General features: G+C 40.0%; 2 protein-coding genes and 1 long non-coding RNA gene across 7 annotated transcripts; 2 read left to right on the top strand and 1 right to left on the bottom strand.

Annotated features, from left to right (window-relative positions):
* Positions 1-551: 551 nt before the first annotated feature.
* LOC139607190 (serine protease FAM111A-like) lies at positions 552-10,968 on the top strand. 2 transcript variants are annotated; one of them, XM_071459880.1, is made up of 7 exons: positions 554-753; positions 1,742-1,826; positions 2,199-2,258; positions 2,439-2,507; positions 3,076-3,123; positions 3,217-6,383; positions 7,517-10,968. In XM_071459880.1, exons 3-6 carry the CDS (start codon positions 2,205-2,207, stop codon positions 4,978-4,980), a joined length of 1,935 nt encoding a protein of 644 aa, XP_071315981.1. In that variant the 5' UTR covers positions 554-753; positions 1,742-1,826; positions 2,199-2,204; the 3' UTR covers positions 4,981-6,383; positions 7,517-10,968. The 2 variants fall into 2 exon arrangements, with proteins under 2 accessions (XP_071315982.1, XP_071315981.1); XM_071459881.1 differs by lacking the exon at positions 1,742-1,826 and having other exon boundaries at positions 552-753.
* On the bottom strand, positions 10,523-20,280 carry LOC139607181 (toll-like receptor 2 type-2). 4 transcript variants are annotated; one of them, XM_071459865.1, is made up of 12 exons: positions 20,103-20,280; positions 16,959-17,242; positions 16,120-16,276; positions 15,859-16,008; positions 15,432-15,638; positions 15,180-15,302; positions 14,363-14,513; positions 13,691-13,855; positions 13,216-13,395; positions 12,986-13,126; positions 12,398-12,903; positions 10,523-12,219 (listed from the first exon to the last, which is right to left on the bottom strand). In XM_071459865.1, the coding sequence occupies exons 1-12, from the start codon at positions 20,126-20,128 to the stop codon at positions 11,805-11,807; spliced, it is 2,505 nt and encodes an 834-aa protein (XP_071315966.1). In that variant the 5' UTR covers positions 20,129-20,280; the 3' UTR covers positions 10,523-11,804. The 4 variants fall into 4 exon arrangements, with proteins under 4 accessions (XP_071315966.1, XP_071315967.1, XP_071315968.1 ...); XM_071459866.1 differs by having other exon boundaries at positions 10,523-12,215; positions 12,394-12,903; XM_071459867.1 differs by having other exon boundaries at positions 20,048-20,146.
* Positions 15,917-17,062, top strand: LOC139607219 (uncharacterized). Its single transcript, XR_011684806.1, has 3 exons — positions 15,917-16,052; positions 16,483-16,572; positions 16,928-17,062. It is a non-coding gene; the product is annotated as an uncharacterized lncRNA (long non-coding RNA).
* Positions 20,281-21,628: the final 1,348 nt, after the last annotated feature.

The following is a 21,628-nucleotide window of genomic DNA, read 5'->3' on the forward strand; positions in this document are numbered from 1 at the left end:
TTCTGTTGCACTGCACTGGGTTAAACCGAGAGGTGTTCCTAATGTTTTGTCCATCCCATTTATATGAATTAAGCTTGACAAAATATTAGGAACACCTCTCATTACCCAGTGCAGTTCAGCAGCCATTGGCAGGGAGACTATGGGCTTCTGAGCCTGTTAGCAGTTAGCAGATAGCTAAATGTTTTTAAATCCTGTGTTGATTAAATGTCTGCTGAACGATGAGCAGAATACCCTCGGGACTTAGTATGAATGTACCCGCTGCTGGGGACAAGTTGCCAGTTTCACTCCTGTTTCCATCACAGCCCCACGGCACATCTGGCCCTGCTGCGCTTCCGTATACGTCATCATCCTTCCAGAGTTTTCCATGCTCTCGCAAGGTCTGGGGGGGGGGGGCAGGACCGAACCATCTCATGTAAACAGATGGGGGGGTACGAGGCTCTGTGGATGCTTACTGTTTGCCGGAAACAAGAAAAGAAAAGAGAAGGATCGTTACTTGTATTAGTACACTATCACTAAAATATGATATTCATGACGAGAGGTTAATTTCACATTGAAAAAAATGACCTTATTTTATAATATTTTTTTACGGCTCCTGTCGGTCAGGGACCATTGGTATCGTCCTGACCTTTTTATTCCGCGGGAATATACGAATCCTCGGCCGGGACAAAAGTCTGGACCTGGGAGTCTCTGTCCTGTCGTCTGGACTCTGCTGGCGCCATCGTGACCGGAACAAACCTATTTTACACCTAACAGGTGAGAATTTAACTTGAGATGGACGCGTTACTCAGTATTTTTAAGTTTAGTCGTGAAGTAGCGGGGAGAGGTTGTTGACAGGTTCATGTCCGGCAGGAATGACTCGCCTTAAAATGGCGGCGACGGTCAGTGTTAGTGAAGTGAACTACATGTCATCAAACTAATAATTAAACTAAATAATAATTTAATAATAATAATAATAAAATATTTATTTTTATTTTACCACCCCTTTGACTAGCCCCGCCCCCTTTCCTCTCCTCCTGACCGCTGTGAGGACACAGGTAACTCACCTGTCAGGCAGTCATAGTGATAATGTCATCATGGATAAAGCTCCTGAAGAAGAATCACCTTATGCAATTATTATATCTGATTTTCTTGTTTTAAATTCTGTTATAAATTTGTGTCACACATACATTGTCAACTTCATTTTTTTTTTTTTACAAAGTAAGTTATAGTTTAGCTGTAATTCAACTTTTTCTAGTGTAAAGTAATTGGTAGTTGCAAAGTAAAATAAAAATAAAATCTTGTGGTGTCTATACAGTTTTGGTTTTAATTATCCATGTTTTCATATATTAGTTTCTACATTTTTTGATGTGCATGCTGTTTTTATAGTTTTTTACATCTTATAGCTTTTTCTGTTGCATTGTAATGTGAGAAATCAAATGCAGATTTCATTCACTTCCCTTTTTTCCCGCTTTTTTTTTTTTTTTGGAGGGACAAAGGCTGAAGTCAGCTTCCTGTTTGGTGGTTGACAGGAACGTTAAGGAAAACTGATCTGTATTGTTATTGTGTTTTTTGAGAGTGAGCGGAAAGGATCTTAGAATGAGGATATTAAAAAGTTTGCCCTCGACACTTGTTTGTTGGCAACCCATAATGTGTGGTGAGAGTGAGTCATTTCCTGGTTTATTACACATCTAGCAACTTTGGCTATGCCTGAAATTTGATCTTTATTGTTTGTTGGATGGAGTCAACACCTGCTCACCTTTAGTCCCCAGGTCCTAGAACTGCTCTCAACCAGTCTCTGCCAGTTTGGGTGGAGTAACCATCAGTCTGTTTGTGTACTGGATGCCAAGGTGAATCAGCTCTCCCCAACCAGGATCTCTCCACAGTGAAAACAGCTTCTCCTCTCTCCCCACAAAAAACACGTAACACTGAGAAACAACATAGTTTATTAAATGTACAAGAAACATGAATACTTTAGAAATGTATATTGTATATTGATTGAAGGAAGTGTATAATGCATTGCATATAGCCTACATAGTGAGCTTGGTAGTAACATGTTCTTATTCATGCCAAGATGCCACTGCATTGTCTTTGCATGATAAAATGAACAATTTGTTTTATTTGATTTTTATATTTGAATTTCGGGTGTAAGGTGTAAAGTTCCTGTTCACTGCTTAAAAATCTCATTTTAACATCAACTAACTTTATTATTGTGATCTTAGGTAAAAATGCCTCCCAAAAAGAAAATGACGAAGGACATCAGATTCTTTTTTAAGAAAACTGTAAGTAACAGTAATAAGCATTTCTGTACTAAAAGCTTAACAAACATTTATCATTTGTAGCCTTTTTAAGGCGTCAGTTAAACTGAAGCCATCCCTCTAACGTGGGTATCATCTCTATGCAGAACGCAGCATGCACAACTGATTTGTTTTGTTTTTTTTGTGTATGCACATTTTCATTAGGATCCCGGCAGCAGCAGCTCCTGCAGCAGTACCGAGAGCACACAGCCAGGTGGAGCTGCAGCCTCTCAGGTGAGCTCTCTGTCAGCCTGAAACAGTCATGGTTTCAGCTTCGTGAGGTGATTGAAGAAGAATAATAATAATAATAATAATATTAGAAACACCCTTTAATATATTGCAGTCCAGTAAAACACCACCACCCACTGTGATCTCAGCAATAACATAAAGTAGGACTGTCACCTTTCTGACAGTGTCAGCAAAAACTCAAAACTAAAAACTGTTGCATTGCAGGTGTTGTATTGGATTGCATCGATGATAAAACAGATTGCTTGAATGTTAAGTTTTCCTTTAAGGTAAAGTGGCAGAGAAAGCAGAAGGCACTTATTTTAAAGAGAGACGTCAGGCAAGGTCTTCCACAAAAAGAAGTTTGTTAGGTTTTGAATGATTAAACAATACAGATTAAAAAAAGTATTTGAGTAATTTAAAATTACTCATTTGCTCCTAGTGCACAAGTACAAAATGCAGTAACCCACTCTCAAAACCTTAGTGCCATTGTGCTACTAGTCACTGCTTTGAACATATCATGAATGAGCTGCATGATTTTACAACATGAACTCCAGATCTTTCTCTCATTTTGCAGATGCCTGCAGACTGTCGAGGGAAAGTGAAGGAAGAGAATGGCCGTGACGTGAGTAGAGCACGAAACACTGCACGCACAGAACAGGTTCCATTTTTATCAGAACAAGGGCATCTAACTTTTACTGTCACTGATTTCCTGCAGGGTGGACATTCACATCAATTCACAGTGAAATTCGGTCGCTTTGACCGTAAAGAATACACCATTAACTGCCATCAACCGTGCACCGTGATCGAGGCAATAAAATCTGACGAAATATACAAGGAGAAGATTAAGTCTGCTGATGAAAACATTATAATTCAGCTGGGTAAAGAGGATAAGGAATGTATTATTGCAACACATTTCCCCTGTTCTTGTATCACAGATGGTGAGTGTCTGATCATATCATGTAAACCAGAAAAGATCGAAGAGTCCAGAGGCCGACAGTACAAAATAATACATCCAAGAGACAGATATTCAGTCTTCTACATTGATAGAGAGGGAGGTGTGAACACCAAATCAAAGGAGCTTTTTAGAAACAGTCAAGCTGTCAAGCAGTTCAAGGCTCTCTGTGTTTATGGAGAGAAGGGGATGACTGTGGAAGAAGCTCTGAAAAGAGACGGTCGCTTCATTGACGACCTCGGCAAATTCAGGCTGTCTGACAATGAGAATCCAAATATTTTCACTGACTGTACACAAAGGGTTGACAAGCTTGATGAGAAATCATTCAAGATATGCCTTCCACTGAACAAGAGAAAAAGTGATGAAAAGGAAAACGAAGGTGCATCAAATAATTTACAGACTGGGCATGAGACAAGGCCAGTCTTAGATATAGTAGAACAGAGTGGAGTCAGTGTAAAAAGAGCAGTGAAAAAGTCGGGCAGCGACAACACTGATGAGATTTATGAAATACTTCGTCAGCAGTTTCCAGATCTGAAAAAATGGATGGAGGAAAGATTCTCTGGTGATTCCTATCAGAAAGAAGTGACCCTGAGGAAGGAAAATTTTGGAAAGATCCAACAGTCTTTTAGTGAAGTTCACAGAATCAGGAAGCTGCTGAAACTGGGGGAGTCCATTTGTAAAGTTGTGGTTAAAGATGTTTGTCAGGGTTCAGGCTTCGTGCTGTTTGATAACTTGATCCTGACTAACGCTCATTTATTTAAAGATCACGTTGACGAACAGAAGATGCAGGTGGATGTAGATGTGTTGGCTCTATTTGACTATGATGAACCTGAGCCTCACACAAACTATTACTACTTCAGCTCTAAGAAAACATTCATTGACTTTGATGAGAAGCTAGACTATGCCATACTGGAGCTCAACCGTGACGGCCAGAAACCCAACCAAAAACAAAAACCAAAGAAAATAAAGGTACCACCAGGGCTCATGAATAAATTTGGTCCATTGCCCCAGAATGGTGAAGCCTGTATTATTGGTCATCCAGCAGGAGGAGTGAAAAAAATGGATCCAACATGTATCATTGAGAAAGAGAAGAGGGTACAGGCTATCAATAATCATTTATATCCTTACAAAGACAGATTGTTCACTATCATGTCAATCAAACAAGTGATTACAGATCAAGGCATTGAAAACATTATGATGGGTGGAAAAACTGCAGATAAAGTAGTGACCTACGACACTTTCATGTATCACGGCTCCTCTGGCTCCCCAGTGTTTGATGCTCTTGGCCGAGTTTTTGGTTTGCACTCTGCAGGATTTACCTATGGGTTTTCAAACCATACAGAGAGTGTGATAGAGTGTGCTCATCCTCTGCTTACTATATTTGAAAATTTTGTGAGTAATCTAAAAAAAAAGGGAGAAGAGGAGCTGTTGAAGACAGTTCAGAAGGAAGCAAAGGAAAATCAATACCTTAAAGAGGTATTCAAGGCTGAGCAAGCAGATCCTGAGGAGCCAATGGAGACTAATTAGGTATTCAAATCAGAGGCTCCTTGAGGAAGTCCCTAAACACATATGGCTGCACGTGTTATTTTAGTTAATAAATCCCAGTCTCTGGAACTGTGCTTCCTTTATCAGTTGAGATGGAGGTGTTGAGACCAACATCAGCTCTGGGCAAACAGGCAAAACAGGTGGCAAAAAACTTTTCTTTTTTATGACATAAAAAGACTTCATATCTATAACTTAGAATTGATGGATGGAGTCTTAGCATAAAGACCCAGGCAAGGGGGCAGAGTTTATAAAAAGGGGTGGGAAGCTTACCTGGGCCTTTTACCTGTACTGAGACACACCTGAGAAAGCAGCTGAGGCTGACCTTTGTTTGGTGGTTTCTATTTAATTTTTTCTTCTTATTTTAAATGTTCTCACTTACTGTACACCTCAGTTAACCATTTTGAATTGCCTTGTTTTTGTCTTTTAAATGAAATTTTATCGTCCACTTGTGGTCTTACTTTTTTTTTTACTTATTATTTTATGTAATTTTCTGCAAACCATTGAATTGCCTTGTTTTTATCTTCAAAATTATATTTTATCATCTACTTAAGGTCTTATTATTTTATGTAATTTTCTGTAAACCATTGAATTGCCTTGTTTTTGTCTTTAAAATAAAATTTTATCATATACTTAAGGTCTTATGTTTTTTACGTAATTCGTTGCCTCTGTAAGCCACTTTGAAGACTGAATGGTCTTACTATGAACGGTTATGTCACTCCACCAAGTCCCACACTTTGTAGAAGATCCCATGGAGGTTGGTGCACGGATCCTGAGAGGGTCTCATCCCGTTCATCCCAAACTAAATTTTTCAAACAAACACACTGAAATTTATTTTAAGGGGCACTGGTGGAGATATCAAACATTGCTTAAATATGTATATACACACACAGAAATAACAGCAGCCTGCTGACTTTGGCATACTTTACTTTGCAACACTTCAATATGAATTAAGTGTTAAGTGGGAGATTCTGGTCAAAAAGAAACCAAAACCATTTTCTTAACCACTGGTTTCTTTGAAAAACGCAGCCTTAGATTCTCAGAATCCCCCAGATTCTTATGAAACAGAAGTGGTTCCATTTAGAGGTGTTCAGTGCAGTACAGTGAATCAAGCCAGTATCTCTGAGCAGTGGAGCTCCTCACTGGTGTCTGTCATTCGGGTACAAATTGTTAAAGAGTTGATATTGTTGGGGATTACTGGGTTGGATGTAAGAAGGTGTTCACACAGATTTATATCTTCAAGAGAACACAGCGAAACAAGGAGGCGCTAATGTCATTATCAAGCCTTCACTCTGTATTTCTATTGGCTGTTCCAAAAGGTGGGAGGAGCAACTGCTTTATAAGCTGAAGAACTAAACTAACTTAAAGTTAGGTCAGCCAAATCCAAGGTAAGATGGGTTCTTTTCTTATATTTGCACATGGTTTTATAATTATGGTGTTGTATAGAATAAAATAGGAATAAAAGGTAATATGATGATTCCCACTCCGTTCAAACAAAACAGCCTTAATGTTAATGTTAACCACTTAGTTATTTTAAAAATAACTAGATAAGAAAAACATCCTTGTGGAATAAAAAAATTCAATTACATTTTCTTTCAATTGTTCAAGTTTCCAAGAAAGTTGTCTCCATCCATTACAGTCATATAACATAAACCTACAGCAGAGAGTTGTTGTTGCATGTGATGGGCTCAGCCTGTTTGTCTGGTTCCACAGTGAGTCAAGTTTCCCTGCCAGCATCTCTGTAAAATGAAACAGTTATCTTTTATCTAGAGATAACAAACAGTACATTGAGAAACTACATACTCTGCATACTTTTTTTTAACACTGGTTCCTGACGCAAACCTCTACGGGGAATTTAGAGTTAACTACATACTCTGTATGATATGCAGTAAATATGAAACTACCTCTGACCTTGGTTTGCCAGCCTTCTTAGATCGTAGGCACAACTGCTATCATGACTGAGAACTCTGCACCCACGTTTGCCCATCTTCATATTCGTCATCCACTCTATTGACTGATGCAATAGAGTTCATTCCTAACATGTCTCAGAAACAGAACTAAACTTTCAGTGTAGCATCTGGCATGGAGCTTAATTTGTGTGAACTGCTTACACCTGTCGACACAGGAGGATGTATTAACTTGTCTTGCAGGACATTGTGGATTGGCCTATTAGATCACATGTCAGAAAACTAGGAGGAAGGACAGCTCAGTGTTGGAGCTGCAATCTTATCCTTTTGGAGATATGTTTTCCAAATGGGTAAAATTCAAAGTGCAGCCAATGCAGTCCTCATGAAGTATTGATGGGGGAGTCCTAAGCCAACCTTTGCTACCCCACAAAAATACACTGCTTTAGACGAACACATATATAACAGAGTATGTTAAATGATTAACAGAGAAAGTTTCATTAGCAGATGTCGAGCAGACCCCCAAAACCATCAGAGGAGCATATTAGGTCATCTAAAGTCTGTGATTTTGTAATAATGACATTTCTGGTGAGGGTGTTTGTATCTCTGTCTCCTAGGTAGAAAGGACGGTTCCAGGTGCTGCTGACAACCACAACAGCCATCAGGGTTGAAAGCAGAGCAGAATGGATCCATGCATCCAGCTGCAGGCTGGAACCTCCCCCATCCGCTCACAGGGAGGTGAAAAGCCATGGCGAGTGAAAAAGTGGTTCTTCTTCCTCCTCCTGCTGGGTGGACTCGGGCAGGGTGCCGGGCAAGACCATCCAGGTGATCCAGAACATGAGCACACCTGCTCTCACATTCGCAACATTGACATGGTTACAGATTCTGTGCTACACATGGAAAGACCCTCTTTTCAGTGTGTTCCAAATGAAGTCATGATGAAAACCACAGAAAAAGAGGACATTGTTGTGGTGAAACAACAGGAAAAGAACAGTTCAGAAAAGACTGACCAACATGTCTGTCAAGATCTCACCCGCACAAAAAGGGAAGTGGATCCCCAGACTTGCGAATGCCCTGCTGACAGATGTAAAATAGATGACTGTTATGATGCCTCCCCTAACTTCCATGCTAAAGGAAAACAGGGTTGGGCTGCACACGCTACAGAGTCTGTTGAGTTTGCAGAGCTTTCACCAAAACTAATGACCACCTCAGAATTACAGAAAAAAATGATGGAGGAAAGCTATGCAAGTGATTCTTATCAGAAAGAAGTGACCCTGAGTGAGAACAATTTTTTCCACCTGTCTTTTAGTGAAATTCAGAGAGTCGTGAAGCTGCAGAGACTGGGCAAGTCCGTTTGTAAAGTCATTGCCAAGGATTTTCGGGAGGGAACAGGCTTTGTGCTGTTTGATCATTTGATCCTGACAAATTCACATTTATTTAAAGGTCACGTTGATGAAGAAACGTTGCAGATGGATGTAGATGTGTCGGTTATATTTAACTATGATGATACTGAGCCTGACACAAATCTCAGCGTCTTCACTTCTAAGAAAACACTCATTGACTTTGATGCTGTGGAAGATTACGCCATACTGGAGCTCAACCCTGAGGGTTATAGCCCCAACAAAAAAACTACAGAGAAAGTTCCACCAGGGCTCCTTAAGGATTTTGGTCCAGTGCCTCAGGATGGTAAAGCCTATATCATTGGTCACTCAGCAGGAGGAGGGAAAAAAATGGATCCTACATACATCATGAAAATAGAGGAGAGGTTGCACGCTATCAATGATCATTTACGCCTGTACAAAGACCATCTGTTCACTGTCCACTCCATCATTCAAGTGATCACAAAGCAAGGCATTGAACACATATTGGCAGGTGGAGGTCTAGCAGAAAGTGTAGTGAGCTACAAAACTTCCATGCTTCGCGGCTCCTCTGGCTCCCCAGTGTTTGATGCTCTTGGCAGAGTTTTTGGTTTGCATAGTCTTCTATTTACTCATAACTTTGGAGACCGCCCATACAATATCATGGGATGTGCCTATCCCCTGCATATCGTATTTAAACACTTTGTGACCAAGCTGAAGGAAAGTGGAAATTATAAACTGTTGAGCAGAGTTGAGGAGGAAGTGAAAGGAAACAAATTCCTAGAAATGATAATTCCTCCAATTCCATACAGTGAATATTATAGCATTCGCCAGTTCTCTGCTGACTATACTTCAAAAGTTTGTGAGAAATCTGGAGGAAAGGGAAATGAGGAACTGCTGGAAAGAGTTGAGGAGAATGCAATTAAGTAATATCACATGAGTGGGAAAACAATTTAATTTTATTTTCATGTCTGATATTTGTATTGTTTGTCCCTAGAATAAGCATTTTGATGTTGCAACAGAATAATTCTAATGTTCATTGGAGGATTTTGGAATTTAACTAGAGTAACAACTAACAGTCAGTGTGTTAGTATTTGCAGTTCTTAAGTAAATACTTAATTTAAGCTTGCTATGATTTCTGACATTGCACAAGATTTAAGAACTGCATTCTGTCCACAAGATGTCCCTGGACTTTTTACCTGTTGCACTTGCTCGCTTCTGTTTTAGATTTGAAGTCAGCTAAGTTTCCCTGCCCACGCACACACCTGATCCCAGTTCCTCATTACCCAGTCAAGTGCTTAATTCAGCACCTATTTCTTTGTATCAGACACCGGAGTTGTGTTACCTGTTCTGCTTATTTGTCCATTTGTTCCTCCATCTGTCTGCCAGTAAGCCTGTTTTCACATATTAAAAGCTTCTTCACTGCATCATGCAGCCTGCCTGGAGGTGACTGCGTGTGGGTCCAGCTTGCCTGTGTTGCTACCATGTGACACTTTAAGCCTGTTTGTAAATGCAGGTCAGGTTTTGTGTTTGAGTGAGAACCACCGTAAAGAAGATCTGATGATCTCAGTGGATGGTGGGCCTTCAAGTTCACTGCTGTGCCATGGGTGCTTGTACTCTGACTAGGGCTCACAATGAACTGCATAACTGTTAACCAACAATAATAATTTGGAGAGATTAATAATTATCCAGAGTATCCCAATAACCAATTAATCAGTTAAACAGTTCAAATATCCCGTGATGGTCTGTTAACAAGCGTTGGCTATCGGTGAGAAAGACAATTTAAAATGAACATCCCTAACCCTGACCAACCAGACCCTGACAGATCGGACCCTTGTATGGCCTGAACTGAGCTCAATAGTTGAGCTAAATAATATCTATTTGAAAACAAATCTAAATAAATTTGTTTTTAAATATTCCAGACATTAAACATGCTGCTTACAGTCCTCCATGGTCCTTCTTACTGCTGGTGAGAATTCACTGCCTGGCAGGAAAGGAAGAGGGTGAAGGCACTCAGAAATTAAAAAAGAAACCAAAACCGTTTTCTGATCCACTGATCTTAGTCAGTGGTTTCTTTGAAGGGCCCAACCCTAGGTTTGAGAAATGCCCTGGATTCTTGTAAATGTAGAACTGGTTTCATTTAGAGGCGTTCAGTGCAGTATGAATCACTGTTGCCACTGAGTCATAAGTCAGCAGTGGAGTTCCTGGCTGAATGTCATTTTCAACAGAACGTCACATGCTCACAAAAAGAACAGTAAAAGATGGTGAAACCCACAGAAACATAACCTTTAATATGTGCACATGGAAAGGGCACCTAAAAACAGACAGACCAGGATTACAGACACAGCCAGTAAAATCATTTGGAGACAGCAGAAACAACTGGAGTGTATATACAGAGTGCAGGTGAAACACAAAGCTCGACAAACTGTGTCTGATCCTGTTCATCCCGCTGAAAGAATTCACCAAACTGCCCTCAGGAAAATGCTACAGCAGCCAAGAACATTTGTAGAAAGTCCTTCATACCAAATGCAGTAACTTTGTTGAATTCATAAGCATCTTTCACACTGAAATTATGTCCACTATTGCTGTTTGTACTGTGCATATTCTGCTATTTTTATTATCGTTGAGTCACAATGATGTGTTTTGACCAGCCTGTGAAACCAAAGGCAAATTCCCACACCTGTAGACAATAAAGATTATTATTATTATTATTATCTGATACTTGCATGTTTTGTATCACCTTCTAATATCAGTGTATCTATCTAAATTATTTTTGCCTCTTTCATAGCACTGATAATGTTTTGTTGGCAGTGTTGGGGAGTTACACAATACATATAATGTGTGACATATTAGTACATAGTTACATATTTAGAATACAAAATATGAGTAACTGTTTTTCGTTACGGTTGCATTTTAAATAGGTCATGATAAATAATAAAGGGATTAATTTTTTGAGTCTGCAGTTTTCACGCTGGAATTTAAAAGTAGCTTTAGTTTAGTTTAGTTTAATGCTTGCACATCAAATTGCCCACCTAGCAAGCTACTTTTGTAGCTGAACTGCTAGCGAACTGGTGACCAGCCTGTTAGCATTGTTGGCATTGTAGCTAAGCATGTCTAGCTAACAAACAAAAACCAGACAATTTACAACATGCATGAAGTGTACTATATTTCACTCTGCTCTAATCATTAACATGGCGCCAAACTGAAAGCCAAGACGTTCTGTAGCCACCATGCACACGCGACGTAGCCAGTGTGACTCCAGCCTTAAACCACATGGAAATGTAACAACAGCTAATTGCTAATGCGTTAATGAGTTTTAATGAGTTTAATTTTACAAACTTTACTCATCTTCATGTTAAAGTGCTCCTGCTCCTTTATTTCTTCTTCTTTTTCTGTTAACTTGTCTCTTATCCTCCTGTCTTTGTCCATTTCTTTCGCTCACTCCCTTTATGATCTATTTCTCTGTCTACACTTTTTCAAAGCTGCTTTAGTTTGTTTCCGTTGTCTTTTGTGCCCACACTTTACTTCTTCATTCTCTCCGTCTCTCTCAGTCATCCTCCTCTCCTTCTCCTCTCAAAGCATTGCGAAGACTCCTCCAGAACTCCTCCCTCCTGTCCTCCTCCTGAGGCCACTCTAGATATGTGGTGGAGCTCATGAGTTTGCGCAGTTTGCAGAAGCGTTTGGGGATGTCATCCTTGGACAGCGGCTCAAGCAGGATCAAGATGGCTGGCTCTCCACCGGCATCCCCATCAAAAAGCCAGAAGTGGGAGAAGTCCAGCTCGTAGCGACACCAATCAGACTGGACAAAATTCTCGGAGAGGATGAAGACGGTCCGCCGACTGCGCTCTATGGCGCTCATGATGTTGTCCACAATCCACTGTCCAGGAAGGAAGTCCCGCTTGTGGAGACACAGGGTCAACGGCCGGGCAGTTCTGTGATTCGCAGCACCTTCATCAGTCTCCCTGTACAAGTGTACACAAGAAAGCAGATGATGTTTCGCCATAGGTTCAGACTTTATATGTGGTAGGTGAGGTTCAGTCAGCTGCAAAAGTGCATTCTAATTGGGTCAGTAATTTTTCCATGATGAACATTTCAACAACAACAACAACAACAAAATCCCACAAAAGATTTTGAACTTGCCTTGACTCTTCCAGCTCAGGAACCAGGTAGGTTTCCACCCAGCTCGCGTCTCTTTCACTGTAGGAAACAAAGGCATCAAAGGATAGCAGTGGTTCTGAATCTTCTCCATCTCTGAGACGCCGCCGGCGCCTTGAGCTATGCTTCGCTCTCAGCCACGCCCACATCATCTTGAGGTACCAGATGGCATGGAGGCGCCACAGCAGGACACACACCAGAACCCAAACACACAGCGCCACCCCACAGCTCACGGACACGAACAATACCCGGTGGCACACGACAACGGAGAGATGGACTTGACCCACTGATTTCCCCTGCAGGTAGAGGGGAGAGTCGCAGATGTAGCTGTCCTCTTCATCTGTTAAATGCACATCTCCGTCTTTAATTCCTGACTGGAGGAATGCGACAAAATCACAGGAGCAGACAAACTTGTTTTGACCCGCCTGGAGGTTCTGGATTCGTTTGTATGACTGAAGATCTGAACGGCCGAACATGTTTAAGGTGTTTGACTGTGGAAGAACAAAGAGGGGTCACACTGCAGAATACAAGGAGGACTGGAAGCAGGAATTTGACTTGTGTTTGCTTTTTTACCTGTATTGTCAGTGTTTGCAGATTGGGGAACAAAATTCCTGAAGGCAGCCTCTGAAATTTATTCCCAGAGAGGTGGAGCTCTCTCAGGGCAGGCAGGGCCACAGTGAAGTCTCTGAGGTCATTGCTGCTCAGATCCAACACCTGGACGTGATCAAGTAAACGAGATTTATCAACCAATGTTTTTGTTGTGATGGTGTCAGAATTTCTGCTACATGGTCCACTCTCAGTACCTCCAGAGATGCTGGTAGACAGGAAGTAATGCTGGTAAGTTTGGCTCCAGAGATATTGAGGTATCGCAAGGTGGAGGGCCAGGAGCAGCTCTGGGGCATGGAAGTGTAGCTGTTCCTGCTGATGTCCACGTGGGTCAGTTTGTGGAGCTTTGCTACCAGTCGGCTCATCATGGACACAGACTGGGCAGAAGTGGGACAGAGGCAAATAAATCTTAACACTGCTGGTAATTTATTTTTCAAACCTGGGGTCTCATTTTTAAGATGACTGAACTTTAACTTATACATAAATGTACACTACACCAATTTTCTATGTGATGATCAATCCAGAGATGAACTAGCTTGAACTAGCTTGTGAAATTAAGCTGAGTATGACAGGTTAAAGTTGAAACAGGAAGTGACTTAGCAAAAATCAAACGGAGAGACTGAGTAACAAACTTTTCTCCAACTGTTTTTTCTTTAAGTTTCATGAAGGCACCTTTAGTGCATTCCCACTGATGTTTAAAACTCGGAGGTCCTTCAGCGGGCTGTTTCCATCACAAAGTGTCTCGGACAGGGTCATGTCGGTCAGCAGGTTGTCAGACATGTCCAGGTACTGCAGGTTCACTAGAAGGCCAGATGTGGGACAGGGCATCACAAACACCTGGGGGTAAAAGTCAAACTTTACTCAATGATTCATTAATTTACCTTGCTAATAACGTAAGTGACAAAGCGAAGCAGTAATTTGCTTTGTCATTTGAGATCACACTTCACTGTGAGAGTGCAAGTTTCCTATAATAGTTCCTGCTAAAATACGAATCTGAACTGAAATATATTGTGAAACCTTTACTCTCGTTTTACTTGCATATTTTAAATTCCTTTTTCATTTTTGCAATGAACACAAATCAGGAGATTTAATTCACACTTTAATCTGAAAATCAGATTTATAACATCAACACTAAAGTGAGTATTCATGGGTTAAATTCTTGACTTCTTTCTCAGGATCCCATTTTAAGAAACCAGAGTTTGATTTCCAAATACTGGCATTAAAATCTCTCAATTCAACTTTTATTTTGGCTTCTTTTTACATGTTTGGACCTCTTGCTCTGGCTATGAAATGGATTTATGTAGCAGATTACATGTGTTACATACGTGACACCTTCTTTTTTACCTTGGCATTTATGACGGACACCTTCCTTGGGTACTGCAGCAGAAACTTCAGCTGCAGAAATGAGACGAACTTAAAGACATCCAGCACCACAGCATTTCGTAAGAAGAACTCGTCAATGCTTTTTTGATCAGTCAAGCTGGCTGCCTCCCACCTAACACCAACCAAATAACATCAAACTATTACAATGCAGGCATACCATCAGCTATTCAAATAAAAGTTGATTTTTATCTTTTATTTTTTTCACTTTTAACCCTTTTCATTATAGAACTTTTTCTTGGATGACTGAGGATTTAAATGCCTGTGTGAAGGGTGAGCATCAAAAACTTTTTTTTTTCTAATTAATCAAAAATTTTACCACAAAAAAATGGAAACACCAAAACAGAACAATTTTGTCAAAAAACTAGAGGAAGTGAAGGTGATTATGAAGCTATATTACTGACTACTTAACTTACTACTCACAACATTGTTATTGTAACATTTCTCATTTTCAACCAAAGCTAACAAAAATGTGAAAAAAAGGAATTTGGTAGCTCTGCAACATTTTTAAATCAACATAAAATTACTGTGTATTGAATAATATTCCCAAATTCTTTTCAGGACTTGTGACTTGTCTTGGACTTGATCACTTGGACTTGATTTAGACCAAGTCTTGATGACTTGAACTGAGGTAATGGGGACTCAACTTCGACCCTTCTTTGGTGACACTTGGACTTGAAGACTAGGAACTCGAGTCTCGACTTGGAATTGAGGTTTATCGACTCAGCTGCAACACTGTCAACAGCATTTTTAAGATCATACAGATGCACTGATTTCCTACCTTCCCTCGCCTGTCAGCGTTACGCCATCAACTGAAAGGGAGGTGAGTGGCACTCCATCGAAAACCTTCAGGAGGTTGACAGTAGCCTCATCGGAGATGGAAAGGTTACGGAAGGTGATGTGCCTGAGGAGGAATAACAGAGAGCAGTGGCTGGTTGTTTTATCTGCCAAGAACAATAATTTTGTCCTGCGGCTTATTACATTGTTTGCATTTAGCCTTCTGCATGAATGCTAAAACAGACTGCGGCCACACCTGAGCCTCTTCTTGGCTGCTTCTCTGAGGGGTTGAACAGACTGGTTTCCAATCAGATGAAGGTCTTCCAGAATGATTGGTGTCTCAGGGTATGACACATCCCTGAGCACAGCCGACGCTAAGGCCGTATTTGTTAAAAATGGTCCATGGAGGCTCAAACTGACGTGACCCAATGGCCAAACATATGCCAGAGCACCAGACTCGTACCTACAGAGAAGGGAAGAGACAGGAGAGAATGAATGAAGAGGGTGGAAGAGAGAGTGGAAGGTGGCAGTTCAAGCAATCACTGTTCAATTCACCCTCCATATATCTAGAACTCACCGTAGTCAGAACTTTTAAAATCTGACACAGACTTAATTTACTCTAAAGAGGTAGGTTTTGTACCCTGACGTAAATGACACTAATAAAAACAGTGGCATTCCCAAACCTCGTCAGGTTGTTTGCGTGCACAGTGAGTTCATCCAGTTGAGTGACTCCAGACAGAGCTCCTCTCTTTAGCTTCTTCAGAGCAGGACCTCCGAACGCCAGCCTCCTCAGCCTGACCAGCCCTTCAAACACTGGAGCAGAACCTACACAGCTGGAGGAGAGGAGAGAGGAAGAGACTGCACTGCAAGACCAGAAGTATGTAGACAAACATCTGCCATGTGGAGGTTCCCCCCCAGTCTTTGTTGTAACCTGAGCTCTTTACCTGTACGGGTTGTTGAGCAGGTTGAGCTGTTGCAGAGCTCCTAGCTCGCTGAACCATTTGGGGTTGAGTGCAGTCAGCTGATTGTCAGACAGATCCAGATTCTCCAGGCTCCAGAGAGAATCAAATGCTGACTGATGGATCACAGCTAGTTTGTTACCTTGAGGATGTAATATACACCTATAAGAAAACATCTTCACTGATAAGGACCTTATCAGGGGTCAACCCTTGGACCAATGATTTTCATTAATATGGTTATTGTTGCTGTTATTCCTGTTGTTATCACCATTGTTATTATCACTGATATGGTTAGTGTTGTTATTGTTTAAAAGGAAAAAAATGCATGATGTTACTTTCTGCCACTAGGAGTCTCTCAATCCAACAATAACAAAGATGGCATTTGGCGACGTCGTGAAGTATTATTGGATCATGGGAGCTGTCATCAACACAATTGCTGTAATTGCCGGCATATAACTTTAATATCAATGTAGTCATTATAGTGCATCATTATATTATATATTATACATACGACATACTGTACCCTTAGCCATGCTGTTAAAGCTGTGTGTGTGTTGAATGCTAACAATATAATCATTTCTCTTCTTTCTAAAATGACAATTTTTCTGTGTTTTTGTTACATTTGTACAAATATGGACAGAAAACCTCAGACCAATAAAACAATTTTTAAAAAAAAGCCAAACTAAAAACTAACGTAAGGTTGTGAGGAATAAAGTTCCCACTGTGATTTGAAAATGTTTGTTTTGAATTGTGTCACAACTTAATGCACCATTTATTATCTTACTCATTACAGACTTATCCAAATAAATACCCATCAGCGTTACCATGGAGACTCAGAGCCCTCAGTTGCATGTGGCCAGTCAGGTCATCATCGGTCACTACGCTGATGTTGTTTAAGGAGAGATCCAGAGTAAGTGCATGGTCCGTTACCATGGGGACACGGGTGAATCCTTTGTGGGAGCAGTCACAGGAGAGCCGCAGGTCACAGCCATTGCAGGATGGCCTCTCAGGGTCTGGGCTTGACCTCTGACCCCAGCACGGGGAGAGGAGAAGGAGGAGGCAGATGCACAGGAAGAAGGTGAAGTGACAGTTGGTCAGTTCTCTCATCCTGTAATAGAAAAAAATAAATATCTGGAGTGATTGAGTAGATAGAGAGTGAATGAGTCAGAGTCATTGAGCATCATAAAGACAGAGAACAAGAGTGAAAGGAGGCCAGGGAGGAAGTGGAGTTTGATAAAAGAGGAAGTCTTCAACATGTTATTGTGACTTTCCCAAAGCCTTAACACACAACTAAATTCTCCCAGTGAGTGAAAACATCAAGAGTATTAAAATTTATCGCACATCCTGTGCACTATATATGTCAAGTTGTACGTGCACCAAAAGCATGTCTAAACATCCAGCTGCCTTTTCTGGTTGAACATGTGATTTAAAAACCATTGTCAATAATGTGCACAATCATGGTTTCAGGCTTTCCTGCACCTGTGGGCATGATTAAGAATGTTTCAGTATTTTGCAGTATGCAGTAGCTTGTACAAAATATTGCATTTAGTTATTTTGATAATCTCAATATAATATATTAAAAAGTGAATAATGTATCATTTATTCATGTTATTTGTGATATTTTCATGTTTTTTTCTTCTCGGAAAGTCAAGTTATTTATTTGTAGACATCATATCACTCAATGGCCTTTTTGCTCTAGTGGCCTTTGCCTTGCCACTAAAATAATGAAATTCCTAGCCAGGATACAAAAATGTTTTTGACTTAACATGTAATTTCCTAAAGTCAACCTTTAGTCTTTGATCTGTTACTATGTATAGTTTTATTTATATGTATACAGATCTTATATCTTAATAAACATTTGGCTGACATTAAAAACTCCTCTTTGTTTTGGAGGGGTAGTGGGGTTGTTTTGTCCCCACTAATGTTGAGACCAAACCTACGCCCTTGGTTTTAAGGCTCAGTTTCTGAATACAGGCTGTGTACATTTCTCTGTGGACTGAGGCTTTGATACTTTCACAGTATTAATATAGAACCTAGACCTGCTTTATAATCACAAACACATGGACATCTACCTTTATGCTTTTCACAATTATATTTTCTATCTTACATTCATGAGAAAACGTCTGATTTAAACAGAGAGAAGATGAAGTTATGATCCTTAAACTAACAACATTTGGCTGCACAATGTCAGCATTAAGTGCACATAACTAAAGCATGTTTATAAGACTTTATATCAGTGAGATACAATAAAAACTGATGCTACTCTCTAACCATTTAGCATTTGCTGGAAAGCCCCTATAGGCTGATGGAACCCAAACTGCATTCATTCAGTTTTATGACCCTCATTAGGTCAAGTGTTTCTCTTCTCATTTATCTGTTTGTCTTCAACAGAGCAGACAGTTCCAGGTGTCATAACTGCTGCTATTAAATGGAAAAATTATAACTGAGCATTGTAGCGATCACTCAAAGATGAGTAAATTTCATGTCTTGTAGGATTTTATCACAAGTTTGTTTTTTTTTGCCTTACCTTATGCTTTTTTATCGAGCTGGTTCCTGATAATGAGGTCTGAATGAGTGTCAAAGTACTCTATAATGATTCACACTGAAAAAGATGAGAACGAGCTAAAGATTTGTATTTTATGACTGGTTTGAGAGGAAGTAAGAGCTCAGGGGTGACAGTTCTAACCAAGTGTGAAAAGAGGTAGTGAGCATGAAAATTAACTCTCGGGAGGAAACCTGAAAGAGTGTGTACATGTATAACAAAGTTAAAGGAGAAAAAAGGACAGTACATTCATCTGCATCTTCAGACTTGTTATACACATGAGGTCAAACCATTTTACTGTACCCACACCGTTAGGAGCTGTTCAAAGAAAAAAGCTTTTTAGCTGAAAAGCTGTTTGCATGAAAAACGAATGCATGTCTTGTTGAATTTGATGAATTGATTATGACCCATAAAACAAGCTAAAGTGAAGCAGCCCAATGTAGTATTATCTTGTAAATAGTTTCTGTTACATAATGTGCTGTAACCGCAATGACTTTCATTCTGGTTCTGACTTTCTGGCTCTCTGGCTTGAGCCAACACTTCCCCTTCACCCCCGCTCACACAAACAATGACCGCAGATATGTTCCCAGTTCTTGCTTTTGAAGAGAAAACAATTCTGCTTTCATTTAAAAGAAAAGAAAAAAGAAGAGATGGAAGCATAACTTCTGCAAAAGGTTGAAGAAGTGAGCAGGTAAACTGGAGGCTTAATCATTTACTGTGACAAGGCTGATATGCATGATCATTAAAACATAAAATACAGTATACAGCTCTGCCCATGATAACCTTTTACAAACAGAAGAATATCTAACCAGCATCATTATGACTCAAAAGTATAGCGATTGGTCCTCATAATATTCTCACTTTCATGTCCCCAAAATTGTCCTCACCTTACAAAAGGTCTTCTTACTGGGTTTTCTCACAAAAGTAAAAATTTAAATTGAGCTGATAAAAAAAAAGGCTCATTTAGTGAGGACAAAATCTCAGATATCCACTCCAACATACAAAGACTTTACTCTAGATGAAATTTCAATTGCCGAAGAATCAATAAGTTTCCTTAGAAACAGTAACTGCAACTGTAAGGGAGGGTAAAAAAAAAAAAAGTGCTCCAGATGGAATTAAATCACCTCTCTGCTTCTAGAGAAATAACTTGTAACACAAACAGTGTACTTAATAAAATGACATCTGAATGATCTTATTTCTTATTTACATCTAACTGAGGACCTTGTCTGTCCAGGTATTTGTTCACTGATACATCTAAACTCAGGTATGCTAGATGGAAGAGAGGACGAGAGGACTGCACAGAGGAAAGCACTGAATAAAGGACAGATAACAGCTAAAGGGTAAAGGAGGCCAAAAAAAGTAAAGTCTTACCTCAATCTGCACAGTGACTCACAATGTTACTAAAATCTGTGTATGTGTTACTCACATGAAGGAAAACATGAATGCAACCATCAGTTAATGAATCATCTTGCTGCGTGCACAGTTCCTCTTTCTCTTTTTTGAAACAAAATGTCACAGCCAATTGCTTCGAGAGTTAGAGTGAAAAACATCCTGCAAGTAGTCAGAAAAATGTGATGATTTCTGAGCGGATGTCCAGCCGTTCAGTCCCAATAATGAAATCCTAGAAAATCGAAGCTATGAATTTAAAAAGATGTGTATCATTGAGTACGATATTTGATGCAAAGAGTTTTAAAGTATAACTGCCTCTGTGTTTTATTGTGTGTATTCACAGAATACATCAACTGTCCCTGTGAAGTCGCTGTCTATTCCAGTGTAGTTCTCAACATTGCCACCAGATGGCACCAAAGTTTTATTATTCCCTCCAGTGCAGATAAAACCTTTGTTGTAATAATCTGGACAAATAATTGTCAGTGTGAAGCTTAGTGAATGACTGTCAGTCACTGTGAAGCCAATTAACTGTAAATTTATTAAAATTAGAGAAACATAACTCAACAACACCTGCTATCAACTCAATAAAAACATTACATGTCCCATATTGTACAGCGTGAGATTGCCATGTGTTTTTTGATTATCTGATTATCTGACATCTGCCTTCGTTTCATAGTTCATGGTGTCGTGTGGCTTCCCAGACTATCTCGTCCGTTTGTACATAGTAAATTGTTCATTTGTTTGGTCACGTCATCTGTCTCAGAAGTTTCTATACATCTGTACTATGATCATCCAAAATCTTAACTGACTTAAAAGCTCTCTGAAATCTCTGTCTTTTAATATATGGAAACTTTTATTTTCTAAGTCCACAGTGTCACTTTAAGCAGAGAATTGGGAAAAACATTTTTTTTTAAAACTAGCTCCCAAGTCTGTGAGGAATTAGGAATTAGAGGTCATCCAGAGCTGCTGCAGGTAATGGGACTCATCACATCAGGTTAAAAGAAATACAGTGATATTAAAGTAATATTTTGATGGTGTCCGGTTAGTCAATGCTGTAGGAAGGTAGGAGGCCAGTTAGCCAGATATGCTAACCTTAGCAGTTCACAAACACATTGTTAAATCCATTACTTACACTCCTGATTTTGGTTTTGGAAAGATGACCCAGACCTGCTGTTCTTACAGGTCACAAAGATATTATCAGACAATTATCTGTTCAGGGGTGATAATAATAATAATGATAATAATAATCATAGTAATAATCCACAGGCAGGCTGTTCCAAAGTCTGGGGGATTTGATAGCAAGGCACAATCACTCTTGGTCACCAACCTGGACACAGGAACAACCAGCAGAGCCACGTCAAAGGACCTCAGGTTCTGATCTGGTACATACAGGATTAGGAGATCAGTGAGATAGATAGATGCCAGGCCAGGAACAATAAGATCTTAAAATCAGTTCTGAATTGGACTGGCAGCCAGTGGAGTACAGCTGAAACTGGTTTGACTGGATGTTCAGCTAATGGTCAGCTGGGATGGTTCCTGAGAGACGGGGGGAGGCCAAACCTA

Source organism: Trachinotus anak, unplaced genomic scaffold (assembly GCF_046630095.1).
Source record: "Trachinotus anak isolate AG129_WGS33_773 ecotype Australia unplaced genomic scaffold, CSIRO_AGI_Tana_v1 ptg000023l, whole genome shotgun sequence".
In the NCBI taxonomy this organism is placed as follows: domain Eukaryota; kingdom Metazoa; phylum Chordata; class Actinopteri; order Carangiformes; family Carangidae; genus Trachinotus; species Trachinotus anak.